The following is a 24,230-nucleotide window of genomic DNA, read 5'->3' as shown; positions in this document are numbered from 1 at the left end:
TTCTCTAGTTGCAGTGAGCAGGGGCTGCTCTTTGTTGCGGTGTGCAGGCTTCTCATTGCGGTGGCTTCTCGTTGCAGAGCACAGGCTATAGCGCGCAGACTTCAGTAGTTGTGGCACGTGGGCTCAGTAGTTGTGGCTCGCGGGCTGTAGAGCGCAGGTTCAGTAGTTGTGGCGCACGGGCTTAGTTGCTCCACGGCATGTGGGATCTTCCCAGACCAGGGCTCAAACCCATGTCCCCTGCATTGGCAGGCGGATTCTTAACCACTGCACCACCAGGGAAGTCCTGGCTATTCACTTTTAAGTACGTAATTCTACCTGACTGACTCTGACATCAATTATGATATTTTAAAAGTCCCCAGATTTCTATATGAGAGGTCATTTTCTTGATGCAGGCTTCCAAAGAAAGATACAGGAATTAAAGAGTTGCATTAAAATTGGAACAACCAGGACTTCCCTGTGGTCCAGTGGTTAAGACTTTGCTCTCCCAGTGCAGAGGGCCCAGGTTCGATCCCTGATGAGGGCACTAGATCCCGTATGCCACAACTGAAAGATGCCGCATGCTGCAGCTAAAGACCCCGCACGCCACAACAAAGATCCCACGTGCCACAACTAAGACCCAGCACAGCCAAATAAATAAATATTTAAAATTGGAACAACCATAAACAGTGTTAAACTAAGGTGAGCAACAAAGGGACATCAGTGCTTCAGCAGTTGGTGACCATGAGCAGGGTGACAGCAATCCATGTTTTTTTCTTCTTTTGATAGGAGTCAAGCCCATATCTTCAATTCATATAAATCCATTCCTTTGGAGAGACCACAAACTCCCAAAATATTTCTCTATACAATGTGTTGCTTCATCTTAGCTGAACTAAAATGCAAATGTGCAGTAAGAACTATTTTTTTAAAGGAGCCAAGAAAAGGTAAATATCATCAATAAAAATGTAAATGTATTACTAATTTAATTACTAATTTTAATGTATTACTATTTAATAATATATCTTTTATACTTGGAGGGTCAAAATTTCTTCCAGAGTTACTTTTCTTATAGTACATACATCTAAGCAATGTTTATACAGTGGGAGTGGTAAAATAGAAAATCCAAGATTCAGTCTTAAACCAACCCAAAGCTTTTATTAAAGACACTGAAATTGGAAATCAGGGCCAGTCACTCGCGGAGACGTTAGAATTTATGTACTTGTTTTTCTATAAGCAGTAGTTCATTTTCTGGTAACTCCTCAAAAGTAATCCATAGAATAAAAAAATGTCCATGTTGGGAAGCATTCTGGTGGGGGGCTCTTGCCTGATGTTAATCTGGCAACACTATTGCAGAGATTTTTGAGCTTTAAATAACCCTACAGAGAACTGATAACTGTGAGAGTTTATAGTTTGCTTTATATATGTTGATGGATTTTAGGAAAATACAGGGCAATAGTCCGTCCCTCCTTCCCTCTCCCCTCCCCTCCTTTCCTCCCTCCCTTCCTTCCTACCTTTCTCTTTCTTTTCCTTCCTTCCCTCCCTCCCTCTCCCTCCTCCCTCCCCCTTCCCTTTTTCTTTCCCTTCCTTCCTTCCTTCCTTCTTCCCTTTCTTTCTTCCTTCCTTCCTTCCTTCCTTGTTATTGGTATATTTGCTTGTTTTTAGATGTCTACCATGGCTTACAGCACCACTGTGTACCCAAGCTAAGGACTAATGTCTGTGGTCAACAAGTAGTTTGTGGTGTTTGTCATGGGCTTGCTCATTCTATGAATAACGATCTAATTTGAATGACTAACTAAGTAGTGGCCCCTGAGGAGACTGCATACTACTCAGAGTGCATTAAATGGAGAGCTCCAGACTTTCAATTTTTTTTTTTTTCTTATATATGTTTTGTTCCATGTACCTGTCAAAGGATATCTCAGGGAATTCTGGCAGATGGAATAAGATGGTACTTCTAATAAATTCCTTTAAGAAGAATTCTAAAGTGATATGTTTAAAAAATCATATCCAGTGCATTTTATAAAATATGAAAAGAAGGGGACAAACAGAACATAAGCTTCTCAGCTGCTGTTGAGTCAGTGATTCATTTCCGCCCAGTTGTTATTAAAGGAGGCTCGATCATGAAGCACAAGAAGGGAGCATGAGAGGGATGACTGGTAAGGGAGAAGTTTTAAGTAAAATGGATAAAATTTAATCTCTGATCTTTGATGGAATTACAAGTACAATTTTTTTTTTTTTTACCCAGAGGAAAATCTCTGCTCCATAATCTATTTCCTCTTCTAAATCAGTCAACTATAGAACCTTGAGTGAAATTAAAGCTCTAGCATTTACCCCTAAGTTATAAATTGAATTCCAACGGATAAGAAGTGAACTACATATTTTGTCTTCATATCTATTATACAGATAATCAAATTATAGTAGCTGATATAGATTAAGGAGTTTATTATCTATCATTTAAATATTCAACATTTAGAATTGATACACATATAAACAAAGCAAAAATGTTTCTCATGTTCATGATATTGAAAAAGAAACCAATATATGGGGTGAGATGTGATGTATTTAGAGAATCTCTGAGGGCAGCTAATACATAGCATCCCTCTTTGCTGCTCAGATTCTAAATAAGTCGAGATATAAAACAAAGGAGGAGAGAGAGAAACAAAGTAAAACCCTTATAGCTGTTAGAGTCTGGGTTGGAAGTTGTGATCTTTGGTCTGTTAGCCAAGTGGGCCAGTTGAAGAACCCCATAATTAGGCAGGATCTGCCCACCCAGGCACAGATTGCTGAGGGGCAGGCTTCTAAGCCTGGAGATGCTGCAGAGAAAGTCTGCTCACTGCAAGCTCCCAAAGAAAAGAAGGATGGGCTGAGTTAAGCAAACTCAGTATTTGTCCCATTTTCACTCATCAGATACTTCAATCCATCTTCTCCAGGGTTGGAGACAGTAAGAGGGAGTAGGGAGAACAGAAGTGCACATCAGTTGACCTACCTTCCCTGGGAGGAAATATCAGGAAAGGGGAGATAGCAAATCTTCCCCATTGTGTATCTGAAGGCGTTGATGAAATTTTTAAGTGTAAATAGATAGTTTTAAATATATTTTATAACAGTGGAATTTCTTGTACATAAATTTTGACTTCTTTCTCTACTTATGTCTTTTGTGATAGACACCTAGAAGTGAAAATTCTACATTAAAGGGGGATATGCTGATTTACCTCAATATAAGTAGGGTTTAGAGAGTGCACATTTCATTCACTCATTTATTCATTCACTCATTTAACAAATCTTGATTAGACACCAAGAACATGGCAGGTGCTGTGTGAGGCAGTGGGGATGAGATGGGGGGAACAGGCATCAGTTTCTCCTTAAACTTAAGCATAGTGGGTGAGACAGACATTGAAATGTGACGAGTGCTGTGGTGGGGCTGGGGTGTGGGGAATAGATTTTGAGAAGTGGCATTCAGCTTAAAGCCTGAGAATGAGCTGTCCTAGTAAGGGTGAGAGAGTGGAGGGAGTAGGGAGAATGATCCAGGCAAAGGTGATTCTAGGAGCAGTCTCTGAGATGGCCTGAGGAGCCAGAGGTTTCATGGCTGAAATTTTGACTTTGAAACTCATCTGTGGTTCACTTTGAATAAATCTTTAAAAATTTAATTGACAGAGACTCTAATGTTTATATTTGCATTATCTTAAAACCACACTTGCATAAAATTTATTCGATGTGCTACTGGCTTATTAAAACCACCCTTGCATAAAATTTATTCTATGTGCTACTGGCTTATTAACAGCTTTAAAATTTTTCCTCCAAGAAGATTACTTGAGATATGCAAGGACTCTCTAAATGATTTTTTTTCTCTTTGAATGATATTTCATTTAAAAATTTTTTAAAAATCTCACGAGAATGTGTTGTTCTTTTTCATTCCATTTCCCCATATATAGAGTCATTTTTCCTTCTGCAGACTTGGATCTTTCTTTAGAGCAGGATTTTTTCTTTTACGTCTTCATTGATTTGTTCTATTTATCACTTCCTTCAGAAAGAGAAATAATCTTCATAATGACTCTGAATTCCATGCTCTCCATGTAAGCATCTATCCCTCATCACAGAAGTCTTCATTTGGGAATCCCTTCATTTGGGAAGTCTTCATTTGGGAATCCCTTCATTTGGGAAGATTCTTCGAGTGTCTTCTAAATTGCTAAATCCACTTTCCTACTCTGTTAGACCTAATGTTTAAGTTTCTAATACTGACTTTAAAACTGGGTTATAAGTTAGATTCTTTACAATCTTTTCTTAACCCATCCTGCTCTTTAAAAAATTTCTGTCTCCATCTCAATCTGCTATTAACTCAACTCTATTTTATGGGCAGTTTGGTGCAGTGGTTAAGAGTCCATGCTATGCATCCAGGCTGCATGGGACTAATTAGGGCTCTGCCGCTTGCTGGCTGTGTGATCATGGATAATTTGTGTAAGCTGTGACTCAGATTCCTCATTTGTATAATGGGGGCAATATGCCTATCTCATAGAGCTGCTGTGAAGACTAAGCGTCAATTCACCTAAAACACTTAGAATAGTAAGTAAGTAGTAAATAACTTAGTTTCTAGTTAACCTATATTCTATACTTTCCTAAATTATTTATAATAATTTTTTGAAAATTCATTCAACTGTTACTGCGTGTATCAATATGTGTGTGTGTGTGTATTTTGTTTACCTATCTTTTAAGGCAGCAAGTTCTATTTTTCTTAATTCTTTCCATAATCCACTTTGCTGTCCTTTGAGTTATAAAACCAATGGACTAATTGGTGTGTGTCTTCTTTAATAAGTTTCTGGGAGTTTGCAGTATTTACTTAGTATGGTCTACTGACTTGAGTACAGAGTCCCTGGTCATGGGCATTTTAATATGGACGGAGTTTCAGTTTGGCCCATCTGAAGCCATTTGTAATTCTTTATTTTTTCCAGAAATAAGGAATGGCAAATGACATTACCCAGCTAACATTGCTTCCACAGCGCTGCCAGCTTCAGCTCCTAGCACTTGGTCCTTCACACAGTAGTTACAGCATCACTCCCCACTATTTTCACTCCCAGCTGCATTTGTATTGCCAGGGAGTATAGTCTTAGGGAGAGGGGAATTAATGAAGCATGAAATAAGTTTGGCCATTCAGAAAGTAGCACTCATGTGATAGACAAGTAGTAGTTTCTCACCTTCTTATTGAAAAAGATTATGTGGACATCAGTCAGGTGTTGTAGTGGGTGAGGATGAATGAAAATCCTCAACTCTCATGTTTTGAATCTTTTTATCCTTCTGAAAACAAAGTATAAGATAGTGGTTAAGAGTGACGTCAGCATCATGGCAGTGTGTGGCACTCTCTTTGCCTTTCCCCTTCAGTCTACAACCAGTAAAAACATCCATAACTCAACAAAGGTGCCTTTGCTCAACACAGCAGGACATCAGAGAATCCCACACATCTAAAGGTGGGTGGGCTGAAACACATGGAAGAGGCAGAACCAGACAGAACAGCAGAGGTGGTGCCTATGATCCTGGACCGTCAGCCATGGTAACTGAGCCTGCAGCCCCAGAGAACCTGGTAATATCAGGGGAAGCAGAACATATGACTCCAGCCCTCCAGCCAAAGTGATGCCCCTGGCCAAAGAGATCCAGGCAACAGTGACAGTGGGCCTATGACCCTGTCCTTCCAGTTATGGAGATGCCTATTACTCTGGCTCCCCCTGCCTGCCCCTATCCACAGTGGCAGTGCCTATGAGCCTGACAACCCTGGACATGGTAAGGACACCTGGGACCCTGGCTACCTACCCTCCCCACCCTGCCGGGGGGTAGTGGAGCATGAGCCCCTGGACATAGCAGAAGTACCCACCAAACCAATGTCCCAGGTAGTGATGCCAGCAGCAGCAATGCATTAATGACCCCAGAGGCACAAGCAGCGACAACCAGGGCAATGGATGACACCTCTGACAGAGGTGGTGGAGAGTGGAAAATGCTGATGCTCAAATATAACCAGAAGCAGCTCAGATAAGTGACCAAAAACTTGTGCTATATCACCCCTACTGGAAAATAAGAGAGGCCTCTAGCTACTAATCTGTTGAATCTTTTGAATCAAGTTTTTTTTTTTTTTAAAAGCTTTACCTAAAGAAGAAAGGTGTCCTCTACTTCAAATATGCTGGTAGAAGAACAACTCATCAAGCTCAATGAAGAACCATGGTAACACTGTATCACAAAAAGAAAGCGACAGTTCTCCAAAAACCAAACTTAGAGCCACAGAATATTGCAATCTTACTGATAGAGTATTCAAAATAGCTGTCATAAAGAAACTTAGTGAACTAAAGGAAAATATAGGAAGGCAGTTCAATAAGCTCAGGAATAAAATTGATGAACAGAAGGAATATTTTGCCAAAGAGACTGAAACTCTAAGAAAGAACCAAAGCGAAACTCTGGACCTGAAGGACTTGATAAATGAGATGAAGAAAGCACTGGAAATAGAGCAGATGATATGGAAGAGAGACTAGTGAGCTTGAAGATAGGAATCTAGAAATGATACGGATAGAAGGAAGAGAGAATTAAAATCTTAAAAAAAGAAGACATTCTTTGAGAACTATTTGACTCTATTAGGAAGAGCAGCATTATGTTAATGGGTATCCCAGAAGGAGAAGAGTGGAAGAAGGGAGGAGAAAGTTTATTTAAAGAAATAAGAGCAGAAAATTTTCCAAACCTGAGGAAGGAACTGGATATAGAAGTCCATGAAGCTGGGAGAACAACTAATTACTTCAATGTGAAAAAACATTGTGAAATGTGAAAAAACCTTCTCCACAACACATTATATTAAAGCTGTCAAAATAAATGACAAAGAAAGAATTTTAAAGGGAGCCAGGGGAAAAGACTGGCAACCTACAAAGGAACCCCAGTTAGGATATCAGCAGATTTCTCAGCAGAAACTCTACAAGCCAAGAGAGAGTGGAATGATGTACTCAAAATATTGAAAGATAAAAACTGTCAGCCAGAAATAATCTGGCAAAGTTATCAAAGTTATCAAGTTATCATGAAGGAGAAATAAAATTTCTCAGACAAACAAAAGCTGAGGGAGTGCATTAGTATCAGATTTGCCTCGTAAGAAATGTTGAAAGGAGCTGTTCTTCCTAAACGAAAAGGTAAAAGTGTGCAAAACTTTGAGTAAGGTGATCAGTAGAATCAGAAACTTGCAACTCTGTATCAGAATAACACAGAGGTTAAAGGGGAAAAAAGCAGTAAAAACAACTATAGCTATTTCAAGTTGGTCACAAACTCACAACATATAAAGGGATAATTTGAGATGACAGAAACATAAAAATGGAAGAGGAAAGTACAGAAGTCATGTAGTCAAATGAAGATAAGATGCTATTGGCAGAAAAAGAACAATTTTATCTATGAGAATTTTAAACAAACATTATGGTAACCAGAAAGCATAAATCTAGAGCAGAGACATGAAACATAAAAAAGAGGAAACTGAGAAAATATCATAGAAAGCCACCAAACTAAAATGGCAGTCAGAAACACAAGGAAAAAGAAATAATGGAGATATAGAGCAACTAGAAAATAAAAGATAAAATGGCAGTGCTAAGTCCTCATTTATCAATAATCACCCAAAATGAAAATGGATTCAATTCACCAATCAAAAGACACAAAGTGGCCGGATGGATTAAAAAAACATGACCCAATGAAATGCTGTCTCCAGGGGACTTATGTCAGCTTTAAAGACAAACATAGACTCTAGTGAAGGGATGGAAGATGATACTCCAAGTAAATGGCAGCCAAGCGAAAGTGATGTAGCCATACTCATAGCAGACAAAATAGATTTCCAGCCAAAAGAGGTAACAAGAGACAAAGATGGACATTATATAACGATAAAGGGGACAACACCAACATGCACCTAACATATGATCACCAAAATATATAAAGAAATTAACAGACCAAAAGGAAAAAATTGACAGCAACACAGTGATAGTTGGGGACTTTAACACCCCACTTACATCAATGGATAGATCATCCAGACAGAAACTTAACAAGCAAACAGCAGCTGTAAAACATTAGACCAGGTAGACTTAATAGATTTATACAGAACATTCCACCCAAATGTAGCAGAATACACATTCTTCTCAAGTGCACATGGAACATTTTCAAGGACAGACCAAAAGTTGGGACCCAAAACCAGTCTCAATAAATTTAAGAAGATTGAAAAAATAACAGCATCTTTTCTGATGAAACTAGAAATCAACTACAAGAAGAAAGCTGGAAAAATCATAAATATGTGGAGACTAAACAACATGCAACTGAACAAATATTGAGTCAAAGAAGAAATCAAAGTAGAAATTTAAAAATACCTTAAGACAAATGAAAGTGAAAATACAACATGCCAAAATCCATGGGATGCAGCAAAAGAGGTACAAAGAGGGACGTTTATAGCAATACAGGCCTACCTCAAGAAACAAGAAAAATCTCATATAAACAATCTAACTTTACACCTAAATGAACTAGAAAAGAAGAACAAATGAAGCCCAAATTCAGCAGAAGGAAGGAGATACTAAACATTAGAGTGGAAAGAAATGAATAGAAACTAAAAAGATAACAGAAGAGATTAATGAACCTAAGAGCTGTTTCTTTGAAAATGTTAAAAAAAAATTAACAAATCTTTAGCTAGATTCACTTAGAAAAAGAGAGAAGGCTCTGATAAATAAAATCACAAATGAAAGAGAAGAAATAATAATGGATATCACAGAAATGCAAAGGATTAAAATAGAATATTATGAACAGGTATATGCCAACAAATTGGACAATATAGAATAAATGGACAAATTTTTAGAATTATACAACCTTCCAAGGCTGAATCATGAATAAATAGGAAAATTGTAATAGACTGATCACTATTAAGGAGATTGGAACAGTAATCAAAACCTCCCCAAAATCAAAAGTCCAGAACCAGATGGTTTCACAGGTGAAATCTAGCAAACACTCAGAAGATTTATTACCTATCCTTCTCAAGCTCTTCCAAAATATTGAAGAGGAGAGAATGCTTTCTAACTCATTTTATGAGGACAACATTACCCTGACACCAAGGACAACACACAAAAACAAAACTTACACGCCAATATCTTTGATGAAAATAGATGCAAAAATCCTCAACAAAGTATTAGCAAGCTGAATACAATAGTACATTAAGATTATCATATCTTATAATCAAATGAGATTTATTCCAGGGATTCAAGGATGATTCAATGGCTGCAAATCAATCATGATACACCACATTAATAAAATAAAAGATAAAAATCATATGATCATCTCAGTAGATGCAGAAAAAGCAACTGATAAGATTCAACACCCATTTATGATAAAAATTCTCAATAAAATGAGTATAAAAGGAGCATACCTCAACATAATAAAGACCATATATGACAACATCATAATCCCAGCTAACACATTCAACAGGGAAGAACTGGAAGCTATCTAAGATCAGGAGCAAGACAAGGATGCTCACTCTTACCACTTTTATTCAACATAGTATTGGAAGTCCTAGTCAGAGGAATTAGGCAAGAAAAAGAAATAAAAGGCATCCAAATTAAAAAGGAAGAAGTGAAACTGATGCTACTTGCAGATGACATGATTTTATATATAAAAACCCCTGAAGATTCCACAAAAAACCCTGTTAGAACTAATAAACAAATTCAGTACAGTTGCAGGATACAAATCAACACACAAAAATCTGTTGCATTTCTATACACTAACAATGGACTAGTAGAAAGAGAAATTAAGAAAACAATCCCATTTACAATTGCAACAAAAAGAATAAAATACCTAGGAATAAATTTAACCAAGGAGGTGAAAAACATGTACACTGAAAACTATAAGACAGCCTGAAAGAAACTGAAGGCTATGCAAAGAAATGGAAAGATGTTCTATGCTCATGGATTGGAAGAAGTAACATTGTTAAAATGTCTACATTACCTAAAGCAATATACATATTCAGTGCAATACCCATCAAAATCCCAAGGACATTGTTCAAAGAACTAGAATATAAAAATCCAAATATTTGTGTAGAGCCACAAAAGACCCCTGAATAGCCAAAGAAATCCCAAGAGAAAAGAACAAAGCTGGTGATGTCACACTCCCTGATTTCAAACTGTATTACAAAGCTATAGTAATCAAAACAGCATGGTATTGGCAGAAAAAGAGTCACACAGATAAATGGAACAGAATTGAGAGACCAGCAATAAAACCACACATATATGGACAATTAATTTAAAACAAAGGGGCAAAGAATATACAATGGAAAAGGATGGTCTTTTCAATAAATGGTGTTGGGAAAACTGAACAGCCACATGCAAAAGAATGAAAGTGGACCACTATCTCACACAACACACAAAAATCAACTCGAAATGGATTAGACTTAAATGTAAGACCTGAAACCACAAACTCCTAGAAGAAAACATATGCAATATACTCTTTGGCATTGGTCTTAGCAATATCTTTCTGAATATGTGTCCTCAGGCAAGGGAAACAAAAGCAAAAATAAACAAATGGGACTACAGCAAACTAAAAAGCTTCTGTATAGCAAAGGAAACTATCAACAATAAAAAATACAACCTACCAAATGGGAGAAGATATTTGCAAATCATGTACCCAATAATGGGATTAATATCCAAAATATATAAAGAACTTGCACAACTCAACAAAAAAACTTGGGTAGAGGAGCTGAATAGACATACAGATGGCAAACGAGCACACAAAAAGATGTTGAATATCACTAATTATTTGGTAAATGCAAATTAAAACCACAATGAGATATCATTCCATGCCCATTGGAATGGCTATTATCAAGAAAAATGAGAAATAACGAGTGTTGGAGAGGATGTGGAGAAAAGAGAACTCTACATATTGTTGGTGGGAATGTGAATTGGTGTAGCTACTATGGAAAACAATATAGAGATTCCTCAGAAAATTAAGAACAGAACTACCATATGACCTAGCTATTCCACTTCTAGGTATTTACATGAAGAATACAAAGACACTAGTTCAAAGTATATGCACCCCTATATTCATCACAGCACTTTTTACAATAGCCAAGATATGGAGATAACCTAAGTGCCTCATCACAGCACTTTTTACAATAGCCAAGATATGGAGATAACCTAAGTGCCCATTGAAGGGGTATAGAAGGTATGATATCCGTATCTATATCTGTATCTATATAGCTATATCTGTATCTATCTATCTATCTATCTATTCAGACACAATGAAATACTACTCAGCCATAAAAAGAAGAAATCTTGCCATTTGTGACAACATTGATGGACCTTGAGGGTATTATGCTAACTGAAATAAATCAGAAAGACAAATATTGTATGATTTCACTTACATGTGGAATATAAAAACAGAAACAATATCCCCCCAAAACAAAATAAATGAACAAACCAAATAAAAACAAACACCTAGATGCAGAGAACACAGTAGTGTTTACCAGAAGGGAAAGGTGTGGGGAGGACGAAATGGGTAAAGGGGCTGGATAGAAACTACCTTTTTGTAGTGAGCATGCTGTAGTATATACAGAAGTCTAAATGTTGTACACATGAAACATAATGTTATAAACCAATGTTACCTCAATAAATAAAAAGTTAAATTTAATTAAAAAATAAAGGTAGTGGTTAAGAATTCACAATACAGACTCACATAGGCCTGGTTCAAATTCCAGCTGTTAGCTGGGTAGTCTAGGTCAAATCAGTTAATCTCTTTGAGCTAGAGTTTCTTCATTCATAATAAATGGGCATAATAAAAATTCCTGTATCATATTTATGTGAGCATTTAAACTAGGCAGTGTTCAATAACTAGTAGCTCTTATTAGCTTGAAAACATCCTTCTTCCACAATTTCACAGCACAGCTCTGTCCTTCCTCTAGGGTATGGGGATCAAGACCCAGCCCCCAGTTCTTTTTTTTTTTTTTAGTCTTTATTGGAGTATAATTGCTTTATATTGTTGTGTTAGTTTCTGCTATTTAACAAACTGAATCAGATATATATATATACATATATCCCCATATCCCCTCCCTCTTGCATCTCCCTCCCACCCTCCCTATCTACCCCTCTAGGTGGTTACAAAGCACCGAGCTGATCTCCCTGTGCTATGCAGCTGCTTCCCACTAGCTATCTGTTTTACATCTGGTAGTGTATATATGTCACTGCCACTCTCTCACTTCGTCCCAGCTTACCCTTCCCCCTCCCATGTCCTCAAGTCCATTCTCTACATCTGTGTCTTTATTCCTGTCCTGCCCCTATGTTCGTTAGAACCATTTTCTTTTTTTTTTTTTTAGATTCCACATATATGTGTTAGCATACAGTATTTGTGTTTCTCTTTCTGACTTACTTCACTCTTTATGACAGTTTCTAGGTCCATCCACCTCACTACAAATAACTCAATTTCGTTTCCTTTTATGGCTGAGTTATATTCCATTGTATACATGTGCCACATCTCCTTTATCCATTCATCTGTCGATGGACACTTAGGTTGCTTCCATGTCCTGGCTATTGTAAATAGTGCTGCAATGAACATTGTGGTACATGACTCTTTTTGAATTATGGTTTTCTCAGGGTATATGCCCAATAGTGGGATTGCTGGGTCATATGGTAGTTCTATTTTTAGTTTTTTAAGGAACCTCCATACTGTTCTCCATAGTGGCTGTATCAATTTACATCCCCACCAACAGTGCAAGAGAGTTCCCTTTTCTCCACACCCTTTCCAGCAATTATTGTTTGTAGATTTTTTTGATGATGGTTATTCTGACCAGTGTGAGGTGATACGTCACTGTAGTTTTGATTTGCATTTCTCTAATTAATGATGTTGAGCATTCTTTCATGTGTTCGTTGGCAATCTGTATATCTTCTCTGGAGAAATGTCTGTTTAGGTCTTCTGCCCATTTTTGGATTGGGTTGTTTGTTTTTCTGATATTGAGCTGCATGAGCTACTTGTATATTTTGGAGGTTAATCCTTTGTCAGTTGCTTCGTTTGCAAATATTTTATCTGATTCTGAGGGTAGTTTTTTCATCTTGTTTATGGTTTCCTTTGCTGTGCAAAAGCTTTTATGTTTCATTAGGTCCCATTTGTTTATTTTGGTTTTTATTTCCATTTCTCTAGGAGGTGGGTCAAAAAGGATCTTGCTGTGATTTATGTCATAGAGTGTTCTGCCTATGTTTTCCTCTAAGAGTTTTTTAGTGTCTGGCCTTCCATTTAGGTCTTTCATCCATTTTGGGTTTATTTTTGTGTATGGTGTTAAGGAGTGTTCTAATTTCATTCTTTTGCATGTAGCTGTCCAGTTTTCCCAGCACCACTTATTGAAAAGCCAGCCCCCAGTTCTTGTAGGAGGCTGTGAAATTGGTGAGAGTTGCCCATGGGGTAGTCAGTGGTAGGATGGCCAAGAAGGTGGTTGGAATTAAGGGCTGATGCAGATAATCAACTAGTTTGGGTAGTGGGGCACATGAATCACCCAATACCAAAATTCTCCAAACTCCAGAAGTGATTGGAGACTCTGCAGGATAATTTATCCCCAGGAATGCAGAGTTGATGGGTCCTCTCTTCTAGCTGTTGCTCTGGCATTAACAGAAACCCACTCTTGGCAATCCACAATTCCATTATTCCTAAGTACTAGCGCTTCCTGGACTGTAGACATCTCCCTGAATTAAGGGACCCAAGGGGTTCGGGCTTCTACCTCCTTATGACCCCTGACCTGGAGATCTTTTCTTCCTCTTCATTTTGGACCTCTTCACTGATCCTTGAGGCCCTTGGACATAAAATGTCTTATCCCACCAATACTTTCCCTCCCCCCCCTTTTTTTTTATTTTATTTTTTTTGTTTGCGGTACGGCCTCTCACTGTTGTGGCCTCTCCCGTTGCGGAGCACAGGTTTCGGATGCGCAGGCTCAGCGGCCATGGCTCACGGACCTAGCTGCTCCGCGGCACGTGGGATCTTCCCGGACCGGGGCACGAACCCGTGTCCCCTGCATAGGCAGGCGGACTCTCAACCACTGTGCCACCAGGGAAGCCCTCCCTCCCTCGTTTTAAAGCCAGAACGTGATTGTCTGGTGGTGCCCACACCTCAATTTAATTGCCTACACTGAGACTTTTTCTTATACAGCATCTTACCTGGCTTTTTTTTTTTTTAACCTTGTATACTTCACCCAGTGCTTTTCATACATCGTAAGAGAGACATCATCCCCAAATCAACCCTATTATTCTTCTCCTTAAAATAGATACGGAAGCTGGGAATTCATTTCAAAAAGGGCTGTCAATTACATTTGTATAATAACTATTATCCTTTATCCAGCAAGTCTGCCACAGAACTTCATCTGAACTTTGGTTTGGAAATTCCCCATGGATTCTGGCAGATTATCATCTGGTATTTCTAGTTTCTAGTGCTGTTGAACTTTTATCTCTGTGTTTTCATGAAGGCAAATCAAGAATCCCTATCTTTCCAGTATCTTACCTCAGATTTCCTCATTCACATTTACAGAATGGGTAATGTTCAGTCTTTGAATACAAAGAGGTGCAATTTATGTAAATTTTTACAAACAACTTGAAGACTAACTTAATAATTCTTTGTAATATTATCTTCTCTTTCAGCTGAACTTTATTCTGTTTCTGAATACCGTTAGAGTTCTGGCTACCAAAATTTGGGAGACGAATGCGGTTGGGCATGACACAAGGAAACAATACAGGTAATTCCAGGACAGACATCCATCAGAGGAAATATTTTGGTTACTATTTAGAGTAAAGGACAGATATCAGTTGATCTGAAATGTCTGTAAGAGACTAAATTGTGAATGTGTGTTTTCGTTTGGTTTTATTGTGCTTGTGTTATTTATCAGAAAAGTATATATATATTTTAGGAAAATATAAATAACAACAAACCTTCCCAATATGCTTAAATTCTAAGTATATTTTAAAAAATCTGTTCTTAGCAGCGGGGATTTTACCATTAACTGTGTAACCTATGTAACTATGTAATCTCTTGTTGATGATCTTGGCAGACAATTTCACTTGCCTTCTTAAAATAATGTCATAACTGAAAAAAAAACAAGAAAGTGTATTTGCTATATTGTTTCCAATCTTCCCATCAAATTGGTACCTCCCAAATATTGATTTTTAAGAACTTTCAAATGTACTGATTGAAGGAGGTCTGTTATTCAGTCTTTGCTGAAGAAAAGGACAAATTAAGTATTTATAATCATTATCGAACTATCTTAAGAGTGTGTCCATTTCTCCCGATGATCATTTTGGAAGTTCTGAATCATTTTGGAAGTGGCTTCTATCCACCTGAACATATGCACCACTAGTCAGGTGCATGTGGATTAGTTTTTGTAATCCCCAAACAAGAATCCATTTCTTTCTGCCTCACATTGTCATGAAATGCTATCGCAGACACAGAAAGGAAGAAATCATAGTCAACATTTCGATCTTCTCTCACAAACGTTCTCTAAGTCCTTTGTGGAATCATTCCCGTGCACCGTGTAGGCAGCATTTACTGTCAGGGAGAAAAGAGTACAGATACAGATGGACTGACGTCTAGAATAGGATGCACAGTATGAACAAACCGTCAGCTGCTAGCTCCAGTCATTTTCAATATGCTGCAAGTGGTAGTATTAAAAGCATGCCTATGTTTACAGTGAAGGGTCTGTGCTATACTAGAATAGCTTGTCTCATGTCTCATTCCATTGGTGAAGACAAAGGTCAAAGGATGATAAAAAATGGAAAATGTAAGTAGCCTTTCATTCTTCATAAAATGAAAAAGTGCAGTCGTGTTTGAAAGCTAATTATTTCTCTAGTTCTGAATCAAGGCTACTTATTTCTCTCATTCTGAATAAAAGCTACTTATTTCTATAGTTCTGAATAAAAGCTACTAATTTCTAGAATTTCTGAATGATGTGAAATTATACTTTCAGTAGAAAGTTGCTGAGGAGATTTGAGAAACTCTGGAGAGAACAAAGAGTGGCTTGTCTTTAAACCGAGACAGAATAGACAGCTTATTTGCAAAAAAAAAAAATAATAAGTAAGTAGGGAAAGAAAGAAAGAAAGAGAGAGAGAGAGAAGGAAAGAAAAAGAAAGAAAGAAAGAAAGAAAAAGGGAAAGAGAGGGAGAGGGAGGGAGGGAGAAAGGAAGAAAGAAACTGAAAGAAAGACTAGTGAGGAAAGGAAGAAGGTTATAATCATTTGAGATTACTGGGGCATTAATGATTCTTAGAAAAAGAAGGATATTTGAGAAATAAAGAAGAAACCTGATTTGGCTGTTTCTTGGATAAAAAATGCAAAAAACCAAAACCTAACTAGAAAATGATGTGCTTGGGTCATAGAGTAGCTCTTTATTGCTGCAAAATGAATTACCACAAACTTAGTGGCTTTAAAACAACACACTGGCTATTTCATGGTTTCTGCTTGTCAGAAATCTGGGCGTGACTTAGCTGGGTCCTCAGCTTCTGGGTCTCTTTACAAGGATATAATTGGGATGTCAGTTGGTTGGACTGGGGAAAAATCCACTCTTAAGCTCACGTGATTGTTGACAGGATTTATGTTCTTGCTGGGTTGGTCAGATGCCACCTCTCCTTGCCACATGGGCCTCTCAGTAGAGCAGCTCACAACTTGCTTCACTGAATCAAACAAGGGAGAGAGTCTGCTACTAAAATGTATGTTACACTCTCGGACAACATAGTCACAGAAGTGGCATCCCACCATCTTGGCCATAACTGATTGGTTAGAAGTAAGTCCCAAGTCCTGCCCACACTCAAGCAGAGAGGATTAACAAGGATGTAAATACCAGAAGGTTGGGAATCATTAGGGGCCATGTTAAAGTCAATCCATTATATTGGAAACTGGGATTCCTCTAAATACACAAGAAAATGTGTATGAAGAAGCAGTTAAAGGAAATAAAGTCACATTGCTTAGTTTGTAAACAAACAAACAAACCTACAACTATAGATAATTTGAGACAGAATATTTGACAGAGAATATTTAGGGAAGGCAAGAGGTATTGACCACATGTAGCTCATAAGAAAATATGAAATGATAAATGAAGATCCAAGTGTAAGAAGAGACCAGGGAGTAGTTGGTTCTAAAATGAACAGAACAAGCCAAAATGCTGCCTGTGAAAGTAAAGACAGTTATTGAGGATGGAGGTGGTACCTCTTTAAGTCTCAAACATAGAAGTTAAAGAAGACTTAGGACAGAGAAAAAAAAAAAGGCATTTTACAATTTTATGAAAATAGTATCCTTTAAGCAAGAAGAGTGGAAATGAGATTAAAGAGACTTAGGGGATAGTAATCATGGGAAGTGAGAATAAACTACCTGATTTAGTATAGAAGTGACAGGAAGAAGAGGGAGAGGAAAAAAAAACTAGCAGAAGCAGTGGATCCAAAGAGATGGGGGAACGTCAGCCCCTGGTAGCTCTGCTAAATGAGCTTTATGTTTTCCAGCAAGCTGTCTCTATGGAAAGGCACTCTACATTGACTAATTAAAAGGCTTGCCATTCTCTTCCAGGAAACTCGCCAAATCAACGCTGGTGCTGGTGCTGGTCTTTGGAGTGCATTACATCGTGTTCGTGTGCCTGCCCCACTCCTTTGCTGGGCTTGGGTGGGAGATCCGGATGCACTGTGAGCTCTTTTTCAACTCCTTTCAGGTAGAGTGTGCTACTAGTAATTTGATTCCTGTATTTTGCTTTTTTCCTTCCTCTGCCCCTCCCTCTGGCGTTCACGCACCTGTCTCCCAAGGGCCAGGAAAGGGGCTATTTTCTGGCACCTGCGCATTTCTATCCTGCAGCGGTCAGTCAGGTTAACCTCTGACCACAGCAGGAGCTGTTTCTCACAGACAAGCTTGGGCTATGAGACAAGAAAGCACATTGTTGTAAAATATGTGACACCTACAGAGCAGGAATGTGTGTGTGTGCATGTGCGTGAAAGCAAAAGAAGGGATAGGCAGGGGAGAGGAAAAAAGAGAAAGGGAGACAAGTAAGAGGAAGAGGTTGCTTCCTTATATTTGATCTCATTTGAAAGCATGATACCATTTCCCTCACGTGGAGGCTACAGGCGCCTCCTAACTCTTCTTCCGGCTACTCCTTTGCTGCCACCTCCTGCCTTCAATCTAGTCTCCATATAATAGTCTGAAGAATCTTAAAAATAAATCTGATAGGGCTTCCCTGGTGGCGCAGTGCTTGAGAGTCCGCCTGCCGATGCAGGGGACGCAGGTTCATGCCCCGGTCCGGGAAGATCCCGCATGCCGCGGAGCGGCTGGGCCCGTGAGCCATGGCCGCTGAGCCTGCGCGTCCGGAGCCTGTGCTCCGCAACGGGAGAGGCCACAACAGTGAGAGGCCCGCGTACTGGAAAAAAATAAAAAATAAAATAAACAAATAAATCTGATAATGTCACTGAACTGCTGAACATATCCACAGGCTTCTCATTGCAGTCAGAATAAAATCCAAACGCAGTTTCCTGGTGTGCACAGCCCTTCCTGGCGGGGAGCCTGCCCAGCTGTGACCTCACCTCACACCATGCTCCCTGATGCCCACTAAGTTTGAGCCACACTAGCTCTTCCACAATTTCTGTACCTCAAGTTCATTTCTGCCTCAGGGGTTTGTACTTGCTGTTTCCTTTGCCTGGAATGCTCTTCCCTCTAATATTCACATGGCCTGGCTTCTTCTTCTCACTCAAACCAGCTTAAATGTCTCCCCCTCAGGGAGGTCTTCATTGAGCTCCCCCTTTGATAGATCTTCTCCATCTTCTTTTTCAATACCACTTGTTTTGCCTGCATGGCCTTTATCTTATCATCTTACATTTTTCTCCTGTGGCTATTTGTTTATATTTTAATTAATTCATTTATTTTTACTGTGTTGGTTCTTCTTTTCTGTGCGAGAGGTTTCTCTAGTTGTGGCAAGCGGGGGCCACTCTTCATCGCGGTGCATGGGCCTCTCACTATCACGGCCTCTCTTGTTGCGGAGCACAGGCTCCAGATGCGCAGCCTCAGTAGTTGTGGCTCACAGGCCTAGTTGCTCTGTGGCATGTGAGATCCTCCCAGACCAGGGCTTGAACCCATGTGCCCTGCATTAGCAGGCAGACTCCCAACCACTGCGCCACCAGGGAAGCCCCTATTTGTTTATATTTTATCCATCTGTATTTCCTACTAGGATGTAAGCCCTAAGAGAACAGGGACTTTGTCTGTCTTGATTAAGCTGTTTATCCCTGTCATGCTGAGCATTTCACACTGTATAAACTCAATAAATATTTTTGAACGAGTGAAAAAAAAGTTTCTGTGTGTTTTCACCTTATAAGACCCTATGTCTGTAGTTTCCAGCATTCACAGTGTAAAAATTTCACTTACTGACTGGGGGATGTTCTGTGGTCCTGGGGTGGCAACCCATGAAACGAATGTAACAAAAACCAGTTCTTCATGTATCTTGGCGTGTTTTATTTAGTTATTTGGTTCAGTTCATACCAAGGAAAGATCTCAGACAAATTTCATGTATATTTAAGGATTTCGAAATATTAGGAGAGATAATTTGCATAATTTTCTGGAGGAATCATTAAAAAAGAACCCAGTTTTTCAACTTACGCATTGTGGCACAAGACACTTCAGTGCTGTGATCTTCATAATTAAAAATTAATTAATTAAAACATTCTATTTTCTCCTTCAGGGTTTCTTTGTGTCTATCATCTACTGTTACTGCAATGGAGAGGTAAGTTTGAAGGAACCCCATACCTCCTGCAGGTCTAGCTCCGAGTAAGCTCGTAAATGGCCATCGCAATGTGACCGGAATCTCTTTAGAATCCTCAGGGGTTACAGGACAAAGTGGACCCAGAGAAGGGAGATATTTTAATCATAAATTATTTTGAGAAAGGAAGAATTCATGTAAATAAGCCAAGGTCTTCCTCTTCCAGCACTTTTCAATGTCAATTCAGTTGCAACCCTTGATATCAAAAACCCAACTTAACTGGAATGCAGATTGATACTTGGAAGGACCGTGAACTTCATATTCCAGTCAATGCTTCAACTTATATTTTATTTCAAGTTCTATAAGAAACTCAAATATAACTTTCCCTGGGAATAATCCATTAGAACATTTTGACATTTTTTAAACTACAAGATGGTGATGGGACAATTTCAGTTCATTTAGGAGTTGGCTGGAGAGAAAGAATGGTACCGATCTTTTAGATGACATCAGCTTACCAGGTTTCCACTGCTTCCAATGGAACTTTCAAAAAGCTCCCTTCTGGAAAGTTGCAATAGCAGAATTGAATCTTCAGCAGCAAGAATGGAAACAAGAGCCCCACCCTACAACGAATGCCCTTGCAGCACCCACTTTTCACCATCCAATCCTTTTCTCAATTTCCCTCCTTCAGTATGCCCATGCAGAAGCGATGGTGTTACAGTTACATTTCCAGCTGAGTACCTTCCATGCCCGTCCACAGCCTTAGCTGGCACTATTTATCCCATTTTCTCCTCCAACCCCATGTCCTCTTTTCCTCTCCCATGAGTCAGATATATGTATTGGCTGCATTTCAATACGTACTACAGTCCTGCACCATCTGGGGTTGGTTGAATCCACCAATGCAGAACCCCAGATATAGAAGGCCAATTGTGAAGTCATAGGGGATTTTCAGGGGCATGCGGACACCCCTAAGCCCTGTGTTCTTCAAGGGTCAACTGTATATATAAAGTCCCTGGCGCACAGTGGAACCTTAGTGATTTACTATCGTTGAAATCAGGCAGACATCCATCTAACAAGGTTCCGGGATCTCTGATGGTTTCTGATGCACAATATGGTCCTTGCGGTTTAGGTTCAGTCTGAGGTGAAGAAGATGTGGAGTCGGTGGAATCTCTCTGTGGACTGGAAAAGGACGCCCCCATGCGGCGGCCACAGATACGGCTCCGTGCTCACTACCGTGACGCCCAGCACCAGCAGCCAGTCGCAGGTGGCGGCCAGCACACGCATGGTGCTCATCTCCCGCAAAGCGGCCGAGACGGCCAGCCGGCAGCCCGACAACCACGTGACTTTACCCGGCTACGTCTGGAGTAACTCGGAGCAGGACTGCTTGCCACACTTGATCCATGCAGAGACCAAGGAAAGTGACAGGAGGCAGGGAGATGCGATTCCAATGGAGGAGTCATCCACGCCATTAGAATTTAACCCAGACCCTGAAGGAAGCAAAGGAGAAACCGAAGATGCGCTGTGAATCAACATTTGTGTCTTATAGGAGCTGATCCATCTGGCTGTGGCAGAGGAGCTTGGCTAGTGTCCCTCTGCTTGAGCCCCAGAGCTGAACAGTCAGAATTCAAGTGTTCACAGCCTTTTTAGGCTCTATGAATTGGCTCTTGTAAATACTAAAGCCACAAAAGGAGAAGTGTCAGTGGAATAATTACCTTATTTTGGCATCACATTGTCTTCTGAATTGATGTGTAGTACCTGTAGTACTTGCTCTGTGATTGTTCATTTTTCTGCTACTTTTGGGTAGAACAAACGTTTCAGTTGCTCTACTCTAGTTTTCTCTCATAAATATCACTCGAAATATGATAGAGATCATTTAGTATGTGTCATTTTCTTTTTAACAAATTAGTATTCTCTTTCTCACTTTAAGGGACCTCTATCATTGCATTCATTTAGCCTGTTCATCGGAGCAATTAGGATCCGAAAATACGTTGAAAGATTAAAGATCTGGGAACAAATACACACTGGAAAATAAGCTGGCTGGACTTTGTTAAAATAATAACTGTGTGAGAAACTTGTTTCTAGGAATAAGGAAAATTACTCAAAAAAGAATATTGCACGTATTCCTCTTTTTGAATGTCCCCTCTGTGACCAGCCAAATCTCAAGTCTTCACTCTTTTGTAAACCTTGACATGTCACAAGGTTTTCTTAGTCAGTGAGCTTGTGTCTGCAAGCTGATTTTGTTTGTAATCATTTATAGTGATAGTCACACTGCTTCTATGTTTTTTTTCTTTGTTCTGTTACTCTATTCCAGATGGCATGTGGGATAAATTAAAAGTTTGTTTTAAAAATATATTTTGGGTCACTTTTTTAAGTGTTCTCTTAGCACCTACCTTTGTTTTTGGGAATCAACCAAATGTCTCTTCTCCACATCTACAGAGATCAGCATGTAGCCCCAGAACTTCACTGAGCTTGAAATTTCAGTGTATTGCAGTATTGAAACATTTACTGAGTGCATGTTAGGTACCCAGCATCCTGCTAGGTTTTTACAAGCATTAAGTTATTTAATCCTCACCACAAGGTTATGGAGTAAGTCTTATCACCGTCCCCCTTTTTACAGATAACAGCATGACTCACAGAGGTGGAATGACTTGCCCAAAGTCACACAGCTAGTGATCGAGAGAACACGGTTTCAGACACAGATCTGACTTTAAGTCCCATGTTCTTAGCCATATGCATACTGTTGCCAATGTATATATTGCCCATTCACAAAAAAATAAATGAATTCCTTCTGGGTAGAGAATGCTTTAGGAACTCTTATTGTAGTATGGTCTAGCCTCTGACCCTCATGAAGTTTCCACTCTAATGGGAGAGCCAAATACACATAGGAAATGAAAACATCACAGAGTAATGTGTTTTTAGGTGAAATGACACAGGTCAAGCTGATCCATCTTACTTTGCTGAATGGTTTAAATATGCAAATAGTGTTATGATGAAAAAGGTACTCTGATGTCTACATGCCCTCTTGAAAAATATTGCACTTTTCTCCCATGTTCATTCTTTCCTTCCTCCCCTGTGACAGACAGAGGTCATTTCCTTCCCATCCTGTTTACGAAGGTGCCGTTGTGCATACTTAATTCATTTGATTCAATGCTATATTGAATGCACAGGTTTTGATAATGTTTGCATCCAATTAGACAGCTAGGACTGTAAGTTATACCTGTGCATTGATTTTATCAAGTAAAATATTGAGTACTTACCAAGGATTGCCATTAAACTAGTACTCTTTTTTTTGTAATTTTTATTCTTTTATTAAAGTGTGGTTGATTTACAATGTTTCAGGTGTGCAGCAGAGTCATTCAGTTATACATATACATATATATGTGTATATATATTTTCAGATTCTTTCCCATTATAGATCATTAGTATATTGTCACATACTAATGCTACCTCCCTGTTAGGAGAACCATCATGGGCTGAGCCAGAGATTAAGTTCAGTTCCATTGCTACTTTTGTGCAAGGCTTTATAAATCACTTACTTTTCTTTGTAGTTCAAGTTCTCTATCTTTAAAATGAAGATATCTGACTACCTTAGAGAAATGTTCAGGTGATAAGAGAAATCACATATTGAAAGCACTTTGTAAAATAAAAATTCCATACAAATATTGATACTTGGTTTAGGTTGTTTACTGTTTAAATTTCATTTTGCCCCATTATATTATAAAAGGACTCATTGGTCATTGCAACATAATAATTATAAGAATATATATATTTTGATAATGTGGAGAACATTCTAAGCCACCCCCAAATTCCAAGGCTAGACCACTATTTCTTTACAATAACAAGTAAGAATAAAGCCCTCAGACTCACCAAAGTTTAAGTGAGTCACCAAGTGACTCAAAGTTTAGTCATTCACAAATTGAGTGAACATTTACTTAGAGCCTATTATGTGACAGATACTATGCTATGTGCTAGGGACATAACAAAAAGTAAGGCATAATCTACTCCTTCAAGGAACAAACAACCCCTCAGTTGCTAGGAGTCTTTATCTCAACTGTGTACACACATTTTTTCTTCTAGGTTTTGATAATGTTTGCATCCAATTAGACAGCTAGGACTGTAAGTTATACCTGTGCATTGATTTTATCAAGTAAAATATTGAGCACTTATCAAGGATTGCCATTAAACTAGAACTCTTTTTTTGTAATTTTTATTCTTTTACTAAAGTGTGGTTGATTTACAATGTTTCAGGTGTGCAGCAAAGTGATTCAGTTATACATATACATATATATGTGTATATATATTTTCAGATTCTTTTCCATTATAGATCATTGCAAGATATTGAATATAGCTCCCTGTGTTATACAGTAGGTCCTTGTTGTTTATCTATTTTATATGTAGTAGCCTGTATCTGTTAATCCCAAATTCCTAATTTATCCCTCCACCACTTTCCCCTTTGGTAACCATAAGTTTGCTTTCTATGTCTGTGAGTCTATTTCTGTTTTGTAGATAAGTTCATTTGTCTCATTTTTTTTTAGATTCCACATATAAGCAATACCA

At 38.7% G+C, this 24,230-nt stretch overlaps 1 protein-coding gene across 1 annotated transcript in view; it reads left to right on the top strand.

Moving 5' to 3' along the window:
• Positions 1-23,761, top strand: part of PTH2R (parathyroid hormone 2 receptor) — a 103,879-nt gene extending 80,118 nt beyond the window's left edge. The window contains exons 10-13 of the mRNA XM_022567555.3: positions 14,607-14,701; positions 17,513-17,651; positions 19,659-19,700; positions 20,803-23,761. Coding sequence (XP_022423263.2) covers positions 14,607-14,701; positions 17,513-17,651; positions 19,659-19,700; positions 20,803-21,198 — 672 coding nt within the window. The 3' untranslated portion in view covers positions 21,199-23,761. The remainder of the gene's footprint in view (positions 1-14,606; positions 14,702-17,512; positions 17,652-19,658; positions 19,701-20,802) is intronic.
• Positions 23,762-24,230: the final 469 nt, after the last annotated feature.

Source organism: Delphinapterus leucas, chromosome 8 (assembly GCF_059928025.1).
Source record: "Delphinapterus leucas isolate spDelLeu-1000000601 "Yukka" chromosome 8, BTC_Dleu_Yukka2, whole genome shotgun sequence".
NCBI lineage: Eukaryota > Metazoa > Chordata > Mammalia > Artiodactyla > Monodontidae > Delphinapterus > Delphinapterus leucas.
Note: the sequence above shows the minus strand (reverse complement) of the source record. Positions and strands in the feature narration are given on the sequence as shown.